The following is a 15464-nucleotide window of genomic DNA, read 5'->3' on the forward strand; positions in this document are numbered from 1 at the left end:
GCTGGTCGTGCCTTGGTCAAGATCGAGAGCTCTGCAGGTGGCCATGAAGGGCCAGCCGAAGGTCTGGGACGACGCCACGTCGCCGTATGTGGCGCGCGGCTCGCCCAAACGCAGCCCCGTGCGCCTGGCGAGACTCAAGATGCTGCAGTGCGCCATCAACACGCGCAACTGCGACGTCCGGGACTACTCGGCCGAAGACGCGAGCCCGCGGTCGGAGAGACGCATCAACCGACTCGAAGGCTCGCAGGACGAGATGCTGGAGACGATGGGGCCGCTGGGAGGACTCATGGGCCCATTGTCACGAGGGACGGAGCCCCCTCGCAAGCAGAGGAAGCTCTTACACGCGTCCTATCGCGCTGGAGAGAAGGTGGCGGCGAGTGTGGAGGACCGAGGGTACTATCGCCTGAGTGACCGGATCGGAGCGTTCTATACACAGTCAGCACGGACGCTCACGATCGAGAAGATCTCTACTTTCACAAAGAGGGAGGCACACATGCCCGTGACCTTCACCAAGTCGCCACTGAGATCGCCGTCGTTGCGTCCCATGGCAGTGTGTCCGGTGCTCGAGCGGGGATCACCGAATAGATCGTCCCTTTCCCTCGGTGAGAAGCAAGAGGACGGCTCTATCTCTCCACGAGAGGAAACAACGGATGGGGAGCAGCTTAGTGTGTACGTGGAAGGATCGAGAGCTTACGCCCGGCATGTGGAAAATAGTCAGGGTATCTTCCGCTCTCCGTCTCCTACGAAACCTCGCCACCGGAGCCCCAAGGCGCGGACTAAGTTTTCTCTGGACGTGAACGAAAACAAAACGAGCAAGCAGCTCCAGCTTGAACCGGTGCAGGCTACCCCAAGAACGTTTGAAATGGAGAAGCGCCGCTACGTGAAGACGATGGAGGCGTACTGGAAGCAGGTGGATCAGTATCTGGCTGCTGCTAGAACCGTGCCTATGGCCCCGGATCGCCCCCATCGCATTCTTAGACGTCTCCAAGTACCACCGCCAACTGGATTGGATGCTGAGGGCCTGCAGACTTTTGATGATCGAAGTGAAGCCATGATCGCCGAGATTTTCCAGGAAGTGTACGCAGACTACTACGAGACTGTTGCGCGGAGCATGCTCTCATACGATCTTCTGGACGCGAACACATGCCTGAAAATGAACATTTACCCTCCGTTTCTACAAGCAGAGCAGAAATGGTGGACAGACGAGATGTACCAGTCGGACGCGTGGCGGGTTCTGCGCCAAACCGGAATCGACAGTTTTCGAGCGGAACTAGCACGAAGTCGAATTCAGCAATACCTGTTTGCTATCAACCCAGTAACTTACGCTCTCCAGGAACAGTGGATTATGGAGATACCGCCGCCTGAATGGGAAATGTCGACGACTGGAGGAGGGACTACTTTCTCGACGATCCTTTTCGTTGACGTTTATAGTCCCGAGTTTCGGGCGACATTGCCGAAAACCGTTGATCACTTTGTAGACGCGATCTCCAGACGCGCGGATCTCGTGAAGGATTGTTTGAAGACGTGCTGGGTTTCTGCTGCGGCGAAGAGAGTAAATGAGTGCGCACTGCATTTGCATTACTATGCTATCCGCACCAGTGCCAATCCAGCGGAAAACACGGTTGTACCTGGAGCGGCAGGGGCAGTACGAAGTGTTGCTGTTAGCAATCGCGCGTCTCCCTCTAAATCCAAAGGTGACCCATCGCGAGGATCACCGGGTCATGAAGCGCACAACAAACTTCTACGAGACCGATTGGAGTTTGAGGGGCTAGTCCAGAAACCCCAGCCAGATCGACTGGGTACTTCAAGCGCCAATTCCGAAGACCCCGAAGCAGCTTTGTACCAAAACTTTGTCGGTGTTCTCGACGCAGCGGCGGTCTTGATGGCAAGGAATTTGAGGGAATCTGTTGAAGCGTCGGTGAATACGTTCGTTGGATTCATTCGACAGTTTTCGAACCCTACGTTCAATGGCGAATCTGCGCTGCTTCTGTCTGTGGACTGCACTATCATCAGCGACGGAACCGTGAGAACGCAAGACGGCTTTTTCATTGAGCCTTCGCCTAATGCGTTGCGCGAGAAGATTGCATCCTGTGTCGACATCATTGTCGAGTCCTCTCACAATTTCCCTCGGATTGACGGCCAAACGAAAATTCCTTCGAAGCTACGTAATTCAGCCACACTTGGTCCAAGTACAATGGCACTCGACGACACTTTTGTCGTAAAAGCGAAAAACGCTTTGGCTGAGCTTATCGCAGAGCACATGCACGACCCGACCGAGATCCTAGCGCTGTTCCAGCCCTATGACTACCTTATCAATGGGGAATATGAGGTTAAACTTGAGGCGTTGATTGAATCAAGTGATAAACTTTTGCGTGGGGAAGGAACGACGGAGCCTAAGACGGCCAATGATATACTTTTGGTGTACCGTCACGAGCTCAATGAGCTGAAGGTTCTGGAAAGCCGCGTGAAGGACGAGATCTGTGACAAATACAGCTTCAAGCTCTTGGCAATTTCGTGTACCGATGTGAAAGTCAAGCTAGTGAACAAGATCAAAGCCCATGCGAACAAAGTTCTGAGTAAAGTGTCAGCCGACAATACCAAACAGATGAGCTCGATGATCGCAGAGTATGAGCAAATTGGGGCAAAGCTGGTGACGGAACCATTGGACTCTTTCGAGCTGAAGGCACTTGACAAGTTCTACGTCACGAGCATTGAGCTCATCGATGTCTTGAACACCAAATTTTACGACGATGTGTGTCGCTGCATTCAGTTTCTCAAGGATTTCGACTTTCAAATGGCTCGCGAGGAGATCCAACTCTTTTTCAACACATTTCGTTGGCCAGAGAACATTAAAGGGTTCCAGCGGAAAAGTATGGAGCTCCAGACCAAGCGGCAACACGAGTTGGAGCTTATTGTTGAGGGCCGCCAAGAGCAGCTCTCGAGCCAGTTTTCGTCCTTGCAACGTCGTATTGAGAAAATGCGAGATTATGCGAACCTGGCGGACTCGGAGAGTATTCTGAAGCGTATCGAGGCGGCGCGGAAATCCCTTGAAGATGCCGAAGCTGAGGCTGAGTCCATCAAAGAGCAAGAAGCGATGCTGGGTATGAGCATCACGAATAACCAGACCGCCTTGACAGATCTGTACGACATGCTCAACCCCATCGAGAAGTTGTGGTCTACTATCTCTCAGACAATGGAGAAGGTGACGTTTAGTCGTGAGGCTCCGCTAGCGACTGTGAATGCTGAAGAGATAGAGCGCGACTGTGACCAGTTCCGCCGCACTATCGTGAAGATCATTAAGGAGTGTGAAAAGAATACCGACGTGTACGCGGTGGCAATCACGATGGCTCAGGAGGTGAAGAAAACGCTGGATGATATGCTTGATAACATTATTCCGCTGATGGTGCTGCTGTGCACCCCCGGCATTCGCGACCGTCACTGGGAAGAGATTGAACGCATCACGGGCATTGAGGTCCAAGTTCACGAGGGATCGAATATCAATCAGATGATAGAGCTCGGCTTGCACCGCTTCACGGGCGCAATCGAAGAAACCTGTGTCAGTGCTTCGAAGGAGTACTCATTAGAGAAAGCGCTCGACAAAATGGAGACGGAGTGGGTGGGCATCAACTTTTCCACGAAGGAGTATCGGTCAACAGGCACCTCTATCCTGTGCTCTACAGATGAAATCCAGCAAATTATCGACGACCAGATCGTCAAGACCCAGTCCATGCGTGGAAGTCGGTATAACAAGCCGTACTTCGAGCGAATCAGCAAGTGGGAGAAAATGCTCATCTCAATCCAAGATATCATGGATAACTGGATTAAGGTGCAAGCAACGTGGCTGTACCTCGAACCAATCTTTAGTTCGGATGATATTATGCGGCAAATGCCGACCGAAGGTGCTCTTTTCCGCAAAGTCGACTCGAACTGGCGTCGCAATATGCAAGAAACGGTTGCATCCCCTGCTGTTCTGACGGTGGCAGAGCGTAGCGACTTGCTACCGAGTTTGCAACAGTCTAACATGGACTTGGACACGATTCAGAAAGGCCTGAACGACTACTTGGAGACGAAGCGACTATACTTCCCGCGTTTCTTCTTCTTGTCTAACGACGAGCTACTGGAAATCCTTGCCGAAACGAAAGACCCACTGCGTGTCCAGCCCCACCTCAAGAAAGCCTTCGATGGAATTTCTCAGCTTGAGTTCCAGGACAATTTGGATATCACCGCAATGCTTAGTCCGGAGATGGAGAAAGTGCCCTTCCGGTATGAGAAGATTTCGCAAAATCTCATCAATCCGAACAACTCTGGAGGAAATGTCGAGGTCTGGCTGGAGGAGGTTGAAATGACTATGAAAAAGAGCGTTGCCTTCCATTTGGATGGATCTATCATGGATTACCCGACCAAAGACAGATTAGAGTGGGTACAGCAGTGGCCCGGACAAGTGGTTCTGGCTGTGAACCAAACGATGTGGACCCAACAGAGCGAGAAAGCACTCAATGAGTGCGAAAAGGATCCTAACGCGTTAAGTAACCACTTGGAAGTGCTCAGGACAGAGCTTAAGCGAACTGTTGAGATGGTCCGCGGTGAACTACCGAAGCTTATTCGTATTACTCTCGGAGCACTTGTGGTTATGGATGTGCACAACCGAGACACAATCGCTGAGCTGGTTGACCTGAAGATCACGGATAAATCCGACTTCGATTGGCTTGCTCAACTGCGGTACTACTGGATCCAAGGCGGTGTCTCGGCGACAACTGGCAAGCCGCATACACTCGAATGCCGAATGATCAACACATTGGCTCTGTACGCGTTTGAGTACCTAGGAAACAGCATGCGCTTGGTGATCACTCCGCTGACGGATAGGTGCTACCGAACTCTAACGGGGGCGATTCACCTTAACCTTGGTGGTGCGCCGGAGGGTCCTGCTGGTACTGGCAAGACCGAGACGACAAAAGATCTTGCGAAAGCAATCGCTATCCAGTGCGTGGTTACCAATTGCTCTGACGGTCTCGATTATCTTGCAATGGGGAAATTCTTCAAGGGACTCGCAAGTTCTGGCGCATGGGCGTGCTTCGATGAGTTCAATCGTATTCAGTTGGAGGTGCTGTCGGTGATCGCCCAACAGATTCTTTGCATTCAACTGGCAAAGGCACAGAACCTGGCAAGCTTTATCTTCGAGGGCACTGAGCTACGACTCAACCCAACGTGCTGTCCTTTCATCACGATGAATCCTGGGTATGCAGGGCGAGCAGAACTGCCTGACAACTTGAAGGTGCTCTTCCGAACTGTGGCGATGATGGTGCCGGATTATGCCATGATTGCAGAGATCATGCTCTACTCTTACGGCTATATGGATGCTAGCGCTCTGTCCAAGAAAATCACGACGACGTATACTCTATGCTCTGAGCAGTTATCATCCCAATCTCACTACGACTACGGAATGCGAGCCGTCATGGCTGTGCTCCGAGCCGCGGGTAACTTGAAGCGTGCAGAGGGACATTTGCGTGAAGATACACTGGTGCTACGATCCATCATCGACGTCAACTTGCCCAAGTTTTTATCTCCTGATGTTCCTCTGTTCAATGGTATCGTGTCGGATCTGTTCCCTGGCGTGACTATCGACCCACCCGACCGAGCCGACATGCTGAACTCGATTAACCATGTGTGCAAACAAATGAACTTACAGCCCGTGCCGAACTTTGTGGAGAAGGTGATCCAGATCTACGAGATGATGATCGTGCGACACGGCTTCATGGTTGTAGGAATGCCGTTCTCAGGGAAGACGTGCTCGTGGCGGGTTCTATCCGAAGTGCTAGCTCACTTACACCAGCAGTTCCCCAACGACCATCGCTATACCAATGTCATCGTATCCGTGATCAACCCAAAGTCCGTGACGATGGGGCAGCTTTATGGTCAATTCGATGCCGTCTCCCACGAATGGAATGACGGCGTGCTCGCCATCAACTACCGCAACTTGGCTAATAACCCTTCGCCGGATCGTAAATGGCTTATGTTCGATGGCCCTGTTGATGCTGTCTGGATCGAAAACATGAACACCGTGCTCGACGACAATCGTAAGTTGTGTTTGATGAGCGGCGAGATTATTGCGATGAGCACGGTCATGAGTATGATGTTCGAGCCGATGGACTTGCTGGTTGCATCACCTGCGACAGTGTCTCGTTGTGGTATGATTTACATGGAACCAGAGCAGCTAGGCTGGATTCCGGTGCTTAATTCATGGCTAGACTCAATCACAGTGCCAGAAGGAAGCAAGGAGCCCCCGTTCGGTCCGTTTGAGATCAACAGCGAGCAGCGAAGCCTCATCTTTTTCCTGTTCTCGTGGCTAGTTGAACCATGCATCGCGTTTGTCAGAAAAGAACTGGTTGAACTCTCCCCTACCGTTGATACCAACCTCGTCCAGAGTCTCATTTACATCTTTGAGGCGCAGTTGTGCAAGCTTCCAAAGGATGCAGCGTCTAAGAAGAAAGCAACCATCGAAGCTCTATTCATGTTTTCGCTTACTTGGTCAGTTGGCGAGACCATTAATTCCGAAGGCCGGACCCGATTCTGTGAGTTCGTTCGCTCCATCATGGAAAATATTCAGACACTGGAGAGCAAGTACATCGTGGTGAGCCGCGCACTCCAGGTGCGCAAGTGGGAGAAACCTGCTTTCGACGACGGCAAAAATACGTACGCACTGGCCCTCCCAATGCCTAACAAGGGCAACCTGCACGACTACTACTTTAACATCGAAGAGAGCAAGTGGATGAAGTGGGAGGAGATGCTTAAAGCGTATGTGATTCAGCCCAACACACCGTTCAACCAGATCGTAGTACCGACAATCTTCACGGCGCAATTAGAGTATCTGGTGCAGCTTCTCGTGTCCAACAAGAGGAGGGTGCTTGTTTGCGGTCCTACAGGAACGGGGAAGTCTTGTTACATGACCTCTATCTTGAATGAGGTGCTGCCTCAGGACCAGAACTCTGTGATCATGTTGTCATTCTCTGCGAAAACGTCAGCGAACATGACTCAGAATATTATTGACGGGAAGCTGGACAAGAGACGCAAGGGTGTGTTCGGCCCCCCTCTGGGCAAGAACGCTATCGTATTTGTCGACGACCTGAATATGCCACTAGTGGAGACGTATGGTGCCCAGCCACCCATCGAGTTGGTGAGACAGCTTATCGATAGTGAAGGCTATTACGACCTGAAGGAAATGTCATGGCGGAAAATTGTCGACACTATCGTGCTAGCTGCAATGGGACCCCCCGGCGGAGGAAGAAACCACGTGACTCCTCGACTGCTTCGGCACTTCAACCTGCTGTGCTTTTCCGAGTTTGATGATACGACGCTCACACGCATCTTCACCACGATTCTGGACTGGTACTTTGGCTCTAATCCGTTCATCCCAGAGGTGAAGCGGCTCTCAGAGGCGGTTGTATCAGCGACACTAGAGCTGTATCAATCTGCTATGACTGCTCTACTTCCTACTCCCAAAAAGTCCCATTACACATTTAACCTTCGTGACTTCTCTCGAATTGTTCAAGGAATTATGCTCGTAGTGCCCAACGACCAATTCAACGCTAACAGTCTGGTGAAGCTTTGGGTGCACGAATCTCTTCGTGTGATTGGTGACCGTTTGATCGATGATGAAGACCGCGAGTGGTTTAATGACGTGCAAAAGAAAATCACCATCAAGCACTTCGCGACGAACTTTGACAAGGTGTTTACGAGCCTTAAACGAGGGCGTGAGGGCCCAGTCTCGGCTGTTGACATGCGAAATCTGTTCTTTGGTGACTACATGGACCCTGATGCCAGCCCGAGGCTCTATAAGGAGGTGGATGTTCGCTTGGACACCGACTTTGACGGCATCGCTCAGCTCATTCAGTGTCTGGACGGCTACTTGACCGAATACAATGGCATCAGCCGCAAGCCCATGAATCTCGTGATGTTCCTGTTTGCTATTGAGCATTTGTCGCGCATTGTTCGCGTGCTCAACATGCCCGGTGGAAATGCGCTTCTTGTTGGCGTGGGTGGCAGTGGTCGCCAAAGTTTGACGCGATTGTCAGCGTTTATTGTTGATTTTGAGATCAAGCAGATCGAAATCTCGAAGAACTACACGATGACGGAGTGGCGCGAAGATATGAAAGATGTATTGCGTATGGCTGGCACAGGCGCGAGGCCGCTTGTGTTCCTCTTCAGTGATACACAAATCAAGTATGACGGCTTTGTGGAAGACATCAACAACATGCTAAACTCTGGAGAGATCCCAAATTTGTTCCCCTATGATGAGAGGGTGGGCATCTGTGAAGCTGTTCGACCTCATGTTAAAGAGAAGTTTGGCAAGGCGGTGGGAGACAACATGAACCAGACCCAGCTGTACGCATTTTTCCTGCAACGAGTGCGAAGCAACTTGCACATTGTTCTCGCATGTTCCCCCATCGGAGACGCCTTCCGAGACAGATTGCGGAAGTTCCCGTCGCTGATCAATTGTTGTACGATCGATTGGTTCACTGCATGGCCTTCGGATGCTCTGGTGGCTGTGGCCGAGAAATTCCTGGCTGACGTGGAGATGGATAGTGCAAATGTTCGTAAAGCCATTGTGGACACCTGTCAGTACTTCCACGTAAGCGTGATGGATCTATCCGACAGATTCCTAAAATCCTTGCGTCGCCAAAACTACGTCACGCCGACCTCGTATCTCGAGCTCATCGTGGCATTCAAAAGCTTCCTCGCGCGTCGGCGTGAAGCAGTACAAAATGCTCGCAACCGGTACGTGGTCGGTCTCGAAAAGATCAACTTCGCAGAGAACAACGTGGCGGTGATGCGAAAGGAGCTCGAAGACTTGCAACCAGTTCTGGATCAGTCCAAAAAGGATACGGACATTCTGATGGAGGAAATCAAGGCCAAACTTCCTGGGGTCGAAGTTCAGCGAAGCGAGGTGCAAGCTGACGTTGCAGTAGCTGATGCTTCGAAGGCAGAGTGCGAGCTGCAGAAAGCCAGCGTGGAGGCAGACTTGGCCGAAGCCATCCCAGCTCTGGAAGAAGCCTTGAAGGCCCTCGACACTATCAAGCCGAGTGAAATCAACGAAGTCAAAGCCATGAGCAACCCCCCAGCAGGTGTGAAATTGGTGTGCGAAGGTGTTTGTGTGATGCTTGGAATCAAACCTGCTCGTATCCCAGACCCTCAGGATCCTTCAAAGCGTATCATGGACTACTGGGGTCCGTCGCAGAAAATGCTCAGCGACCCCACGTTTATCACAACGCTGAAGAAGTTCGACAAGGACAACCTTGACCCCAAAACGATGAAAATTGTCACGAGCAAGTATATCGCGGACGAGAATTTCAGCCCAGAAAAGGCTGAGAAGGCCTCGAAAGCAGCGGCAGGACTATGTAAGTGGGTGCACGCCATGGCACTGTATGACAACGTCTCCAAGGTAGTTGCACCCAAGCGTGAAGCGCTGAGGGTAGCTGAGCAGCAGCTTGGCGAGGTTATGCAAAAGCTAAACGAGAAGCTGTCGCAGCTGAAAGAGGTCGAAGACGGACTCGCCGAGTTGCAGCGGCAATTCGACTCCGCCACGAAACAGAAGGAAAACCTCGAATACCAAGTGGATCTTACTGGCAAGAAGCTTGTCCGAGCGTCCACTCTGATTGAGAGCCTTGGTGGTGAGAAGACACGCTGGACGGAGTTCGCAGAACAGTTGGCAGTCCAATACAGCCGACTGACAGGAGATGTCTTGATATCGGCAGGAGTCGTTGCGTACCTCGGCCCTTTCACGTCATTGTATCGGCAGGATGCAGTGCACGATTGGGTAGCACGCTGCAAGCAGCTTGACATTCCATGCAGCGACTCGCCGTCTCTGAATGGATCACTCGGCGACGCAGTTCAAATTCGGAAGTGGAACATCGATGGACTCCCCACTGACGGCTTCTCTGTAGACAACGGTATCATCGTTTTCAATTCACGCCGATGGCCACTGATGATCGATCCGCAGGGCCAAGCTAACAAGTGGATTCGTAATATGGAGAAAGAAAACCAAATGACGGTGATCAAGCTAACGGATGCAGACTACATGCGAACGTTAGAAAACGCCGTACAATTTGGCACTCCCGTTCTGCTAGAGAATGTCGGCGAAGAGCTGGACCCTTCGCTAGAGCCGCTGCTACTGAAGCAAACGTTCAAGCAAGGCGGAGTGACTTGCATTCGACTTGGCGACTCGACTGTGGAGTATGCTGAGAACTTCCGCTTCTACATTACGACTAAGTACCGGAACCCGCACTATCTACCGGAAGTATCGGTGAAAGTGACGCTTTTGAACTTCATGATCACACCGCACGGCCTTGAAGACCAACTTTTGGGGATTGTTGTTGCTCAGGAGAGGCCTGACTTGGAAGAACAAAAGAACAAGTTGATTGTGCAGAATGCTCGCAACAAGGGCTTGCTCAAGGAGATCGAGGACAAGATCCTGAATATTTTATCATCATCCCAAGGAAATATCTTAGAGGACGAGGACGCTATCAACACGATGAACCAGAGCAAACAGGTCGCAGACGAGATTAAAAAGGAGCAACTGGTCGCCGAGAAGACGGAGATTGAGATTGATTCTGTCAGACAAGGGTACAAACCGGTGGCCTATTCCAGCCAGGTGCTATTCTTCTGCATCGACCAGCTCGCCAACATCGAGCCGGTCTACCAGTACTCACTGTCGTGGTTCATCAACCTGTTTATCGCGAGTATCCTCAACAGTGATCGATCACCTGATCTGGCCCAACGGCTGCATAACCTCGACGCCCACTTCACGTACTCACTCTATCGGAATATTTGCCGCTCTTTGCTGGAAAAGGACAAACTCATGTTCTCCTTCTTGCTGTGCATCTCCATCAAGCAAGGCAAACACGAGATTGAGAGCAACGAGTGGTATTTCTTGCTGACTGGAGGCGTCGCTCTGTCGGAGCCACCACCAAACCCAGCCAAGTTGTGGCTCAGTGACAAGCAGTGGGCCGAGTTTTCACGATTAAGTGCTCTGCCAGCCTTCCACGGCATCATCGAGGAGTTCATCGATAGCGAGGACCAGTGGAAGGCTGTGTACGACAGTCCAATCGGTCACACCCTCCCGTTCCCCGGACTAATGGGCCGAGTGAGCGAGTTCCGTCGGCTATTGGGACTGCGATGTATTCGTCCAGATCTGTTGGTCGTAGGAATCCAGCAGTTCCTTGTGAGGGAAATGGGCGAAAAGTTCGTCAAGCCCCCGCAGTTTGATCTGGCGCTTTCGTATTCAGACAGCAGCGTATCATCGCCCTTGGTGTTCATCTTGTCACCAGGATCGGATCCAATCAGCTCCGTGCTCAAGTTTGCCGACTCACTTCGACAGAAGGCAGAGACGATTTCACTAGGCCAAGGCCAGGGCCCCATTGCTGAGCGCATGATCGTTCGTGCTCGTGAGGCGGGATCGTGGGTCGTCCTCCAAAATTGCCATTTAGCGCCGAGCTGGATGCCCGTGATGGAGAAGATCGCTGAAGACATCAAGCTCGACAACACGCACCCTGACTTCCGGTTGTGGTGCACGACATACCCGTCCGATGTGTTTCCAGCAGCGGTTCTGCAAAATGGCGTCAAGATGACGAATGAACCGCCCCAAGGCCTGCGTGCAAACCTCATGGGCTCGTACATGTCCGACCCCATAGGCGAGAAGGGCTTCTTGGAATCGGTGGTCAAAGGCACCGAGTTCCGCGTGTTGTTGTACTCGTTGTGTTTCTTCCACGCCCTGGTGCGTGAGCGTCGGCAGTTTGGACCGCTTGGATGGAATATTCAGTACGAATTCAACGAGTCCGACCTTAGTATCAGCATTCGCCAATTAGCGATGTTTATCGATGAGAACGTGCAGTTGCCACTGCGTGCGCTCAACTATTGCACCGGCGAGTGTAACTACGGCGGGCGCGTGACGGATGATAAGGACCGTCGTACACTCATGTCTGTTCTGGGCAAGTTTTACTGCCTGGATGTGTTCAAAGAAGGCTACGCGTTCGATGAGCAAGGAGTGTACACTATGCCACCTGATGGGGACTACGACTCGTACCTCAAGTTCATCGAAGGTTTGCCGCTAGTAGCCCCACCGGGGGTGTTTGGACTCCACGATAATGCCACGATCACGAAGGACCAGAATGCGACTGCCAAGCTTTGCCGAGACGTGCTACTCACACAAAGTTCGGGTGGAGGCAGCGAAGGCAGCAGCGGATCCCAAGAAGAGCTGGTGGAGGTCGTAGCCAACGACATTCTGCAGCGCCTGCCACCAAACTTTGACATGGAGGTGGCTCAAATCCGCTATCCGGTGCGCTGGGATGAGTCCATGAACACGGTTCTCTGCCAAGAGCTCGTTCGCTTCAACAACCTCATGTCGACCATCCGTTCGAGTCTCGAAAGCCTGCAAAAGGCTCTCAAGGGTCTTGTTGTGATGTCTGCAGAGCTCGAGAACGTGTCCAAGAGCCTATTCTACGGCAAGATCCCTGCTCTCTGGGCGTCCAAGTCGTACCCTTCTCTAAAGCCGTTGGGTAGCTACGTGACCGACTTGCTGGAGCGAATCGCCTTCTTCAACAAGTGGTTGCTGGAGAAGCCGCCCGTCGTCTTCTGGATCTCTGGGTTCTTCTTCACTCAGGCATTCCTCACAGGTGCCAGTCAGAACTACGCGCGTAAGTACACCCTTCCAATTGACCAGCTAGGCTTCGACCACGAACCCATGCCGCGAAACGACTACGCGCAACCACCAAAGGTACGGTCGATCATAGATTGGAAACACGCTGAGCTAAAACTTACACAATTGTATGTGTGTGTGTTGTGCTGCCAGGACGGCGTATATGTGCGGGGGTTGTTCCTCGAAGGAGCCAAGTGGGATAAATCCACGAATGAGCTGGCGGAGTCGGACCCAAAGGTGCTGTTCTCGCTGGCGCCGGTGCTGCTGTTCCGGCCAGTGAAGAAGACCGAAATGAGCCAGCGCAGCTCGTACTCGTGCCCGGTTTACAAGACGAGGTGCGTCCTGCAACTGCAATGGATCCGGTGTTTTAAAGATATCGCGAGTCTAACCGGTTGGATGATGATACTTGTGTTGTTGCATGTTCGCAGCGAGAGGCGAGGCACGTTGTCTACAACTGGCCACTCGACCAACTTCATCTGCTTCATCCGGCTGCCGACAAGCAGGCCCGAAGCACATTGGGTGGCTCGTGGAGTGGCAATGCTGTCCCAGTTGGATGATTAGGAGACTACAACCTGCGGGTCATCTGCGCTTGAGGGACACAGATGGCTACATAATCATATCAGCGCCGAAAGCATAGTGCCAAGGCCAATATCACCCACTGAATAGTATATCTATCGGCAAAGTCCACAACGCGAGGCTCCATTGCGCGCTGTCCATCCAAGCAACGCAACGGCGCGCCCACTGAGCAGTGTTGCCTTTCACTTTTATTTTAGGTGCATATCCGGGCTAGGGCTGCTTAATTAAGGCAAATACGGTGTTGCTTAGTTGTGCGACAGTCTCCGACGTCGCCCCCAGCGCGGGTTTCTTGGCCCGGCATAGTGTTGGCACAGCTCCAAGAGCAATGCGCTTGGTCCTAGGCCGCTAGCGATGCCGCACGCCCCCCGGAGCCGATCGCAGGCAGTAGTTTGAGTTGCCCGGTCTCCAATGAGGCGTTTGGGCGAGTGGAAATGCCTCAAGAGGGGATGAGCGAGAGGGATCTCCCGCCAGAAACGGGGCTTCAACGCAACACTTGGGCTCAGTATGGGGCGGGTCGCACATAGCAGTGCCAGGTGCTGCTCTGGGTGCGCATTGCCTTCGTCTTGCATTTGCGCTTTTGTGGCGGTGGGCAACAACACACTCGGCGAGCGAGCGATCTCCCCGGAGGCAAGGCAAGTCGCCAGCAGCACCCGAACCCTCGTCCCCCTTCCCTCCCTCCCTGCGGTTCCTCCCTCCTCTCGCAGCTCAAAGGCAACAGGGGATAGTTTCCGTTTGCACGTCGTCTCAACCATGGAGTGGGAAGCGCAATGCCTCGAGTGCGACGAAGTACTGGACGACGAAGACCTCATGAGCACGCAAGAGTCCGAGGCGGGCGAGGTGCTGGGGCTGCTCGCGTCGGAGGCGCCCTGGTCCGCCGAGCTCTCCTTCGAGGAGCAAAATGTACGTCATGTCCTCCCTTCACTTTGACAATATTTTTATGACAATAATTATTGTCCTATGATTTCATTTCCGTAGCTTGTGGCACTGGAGGACCGCGACGTGGACATCGTGTACCGCGCCATGCTGCGCCAGGAGCTCGTGCGCCCGGACTTCTCCAAGCAGTACGAGTACGTCAAGTACCGCCGCGTGCTCGTCGAGTGGATGGCCGACGTGGGGGAGACCCACCTACGCATGCGCAAGGAGTACGTGCACGCCGCCGTGGGGTACTTGGAGAAGATGCTGGCCCGAGACGCGCCGCTGCCCCGCAAGGACCGGTTCCAGCTGCTGGCGCTCAGCTGCCTGCGCATGGCGCTCAAGTTCCTGGGCACGGACGAGGAGCTGCCGCCCATGGCCGAGTTCTGGGAGATGGGCAACCGCATGTACTCGTTCGAGGAGATCAGCGACGCCGAGGCCGACATCTTCCAAAAGTGCGTGAGGTCTTTATTGTTCGTCACGCAGCAGCAAACCACCAACGGCCCCCTTTTGAGTGGGAGTTTTGCTTTGCTGCAAAGTGGACACGTGTGGTGCCGTAACCTCCTTTGCGCTAAATTTGCTTTGGTGACGTACTTGTGTGCCTGCAGACTGGGATGGCGACTCACGGTCGTGACGCCGCTGCACTTCCTGCAGCACTACATTGGCCAGACCGTGCTCTTCGCCGACGACAGGTTGCTGGGATCCGAGCTCGTGGACGAAGCGCACGGCTACTATTGCAAGTACGCAGAGTTCTTCGTGGACCTCGTGCTACAGGAGTATTCGCTGCAGGTGTACCGACCGTCAGTCGTCGCCGCGAGTATTTTAGTGGCGTCCCGCAAGGCGCTCGGGGTCACCCCACTCTGGCGGGACGAGCTGTCCGTGCTCACGGGCTACGACGAGAAGCAGGTGGCGCCGTGCTTTCAAGCTGTGTGGGAACACTTTGAAGCGACCTTCGGCCCTCGCAACAAGAACTACGAGCGGGACGACTCCCCTACCGGCGTGGCCGACTTCTGAGGTGCTGGAACTTCTCGACATTCGTCGCGGCCTCTTCAAACGCAGCTGCAGCGATCGAGAGAAGGGAGGCGAATAATTGTTAGGGCGTAGTCAAGTATTTATGTCGCGGCTGGCTTCTTCCTGCTGGGCGGTTGGGCTTGCTTTGATACAAACCCGATCTCCCGTGACAGGGGAGCGTAGCGTTGGCGCTAGCGTGCGTGTGAGTTCTCTCCATGCGTCATTCAGTAGATTTACAAACACTTCAGTGTAGGGTTTCATTTGCTTCATCGAGGGA

At 53.0% G+C, this 15464-nt stretch overlaps 2 protein-coding genes across 2 annotated transcripts; both read left to right on the forward strand.

The window, feature by feature from the left end:
* Window positions 1–43: 43 nt before the first annotated feature.
* On the forward strand, window positions 44–13249 carry PHYSODRAFT_473768 (hypothetical protein; the record flags this gene model as incomplete). Its single annotated transcript, XM_009517307.1, has 2 exons — window positions 44–12766; window positions 12842–13249. 2 exons carry the CDS (start codon window positions 44–46, stop codon window positions 13247–13249), a joined length of 13131 nt encoding a protein of 4376 aa, XP_009515602.1.
* A 519-nt stretch (window positions 13250–13768) lies between these two features.
* On the forward strand, window positions 13769–15190 carry PHYSODRAFT_293907 (hypothetical protein; the record flags this gene model as incomplete). The annotated part of the gene is made up of 2 exons (XM_009517308.1): window positions 13769–14164; window positions 14240–15190. 2 exons carry the CDS (start codon window positions 13769–13771, stop codon window positions 15188–15190), a joined length of 1347 nt encoding a protein of 448 aa, XP_009515603.1.
* Between the last annotated feature and the right edge of the window lie 274 nt (window positions 15191–15464).

Source organism: Phytophthora sojae (assembly GCF_000149755.1).
Source record: "Phytophthora sojae unplaced genomic scaffold PHYSOscaffold_1, whole genome shotgun sequence".
In the NCBI taxonomy this organism is placed as follows: domain Eukaryota; phylum Oomycota; class Peronosporomycetes; order Peronosporales; family Peronosporaceae; genus Phytophthora; species Phytophthora sojae.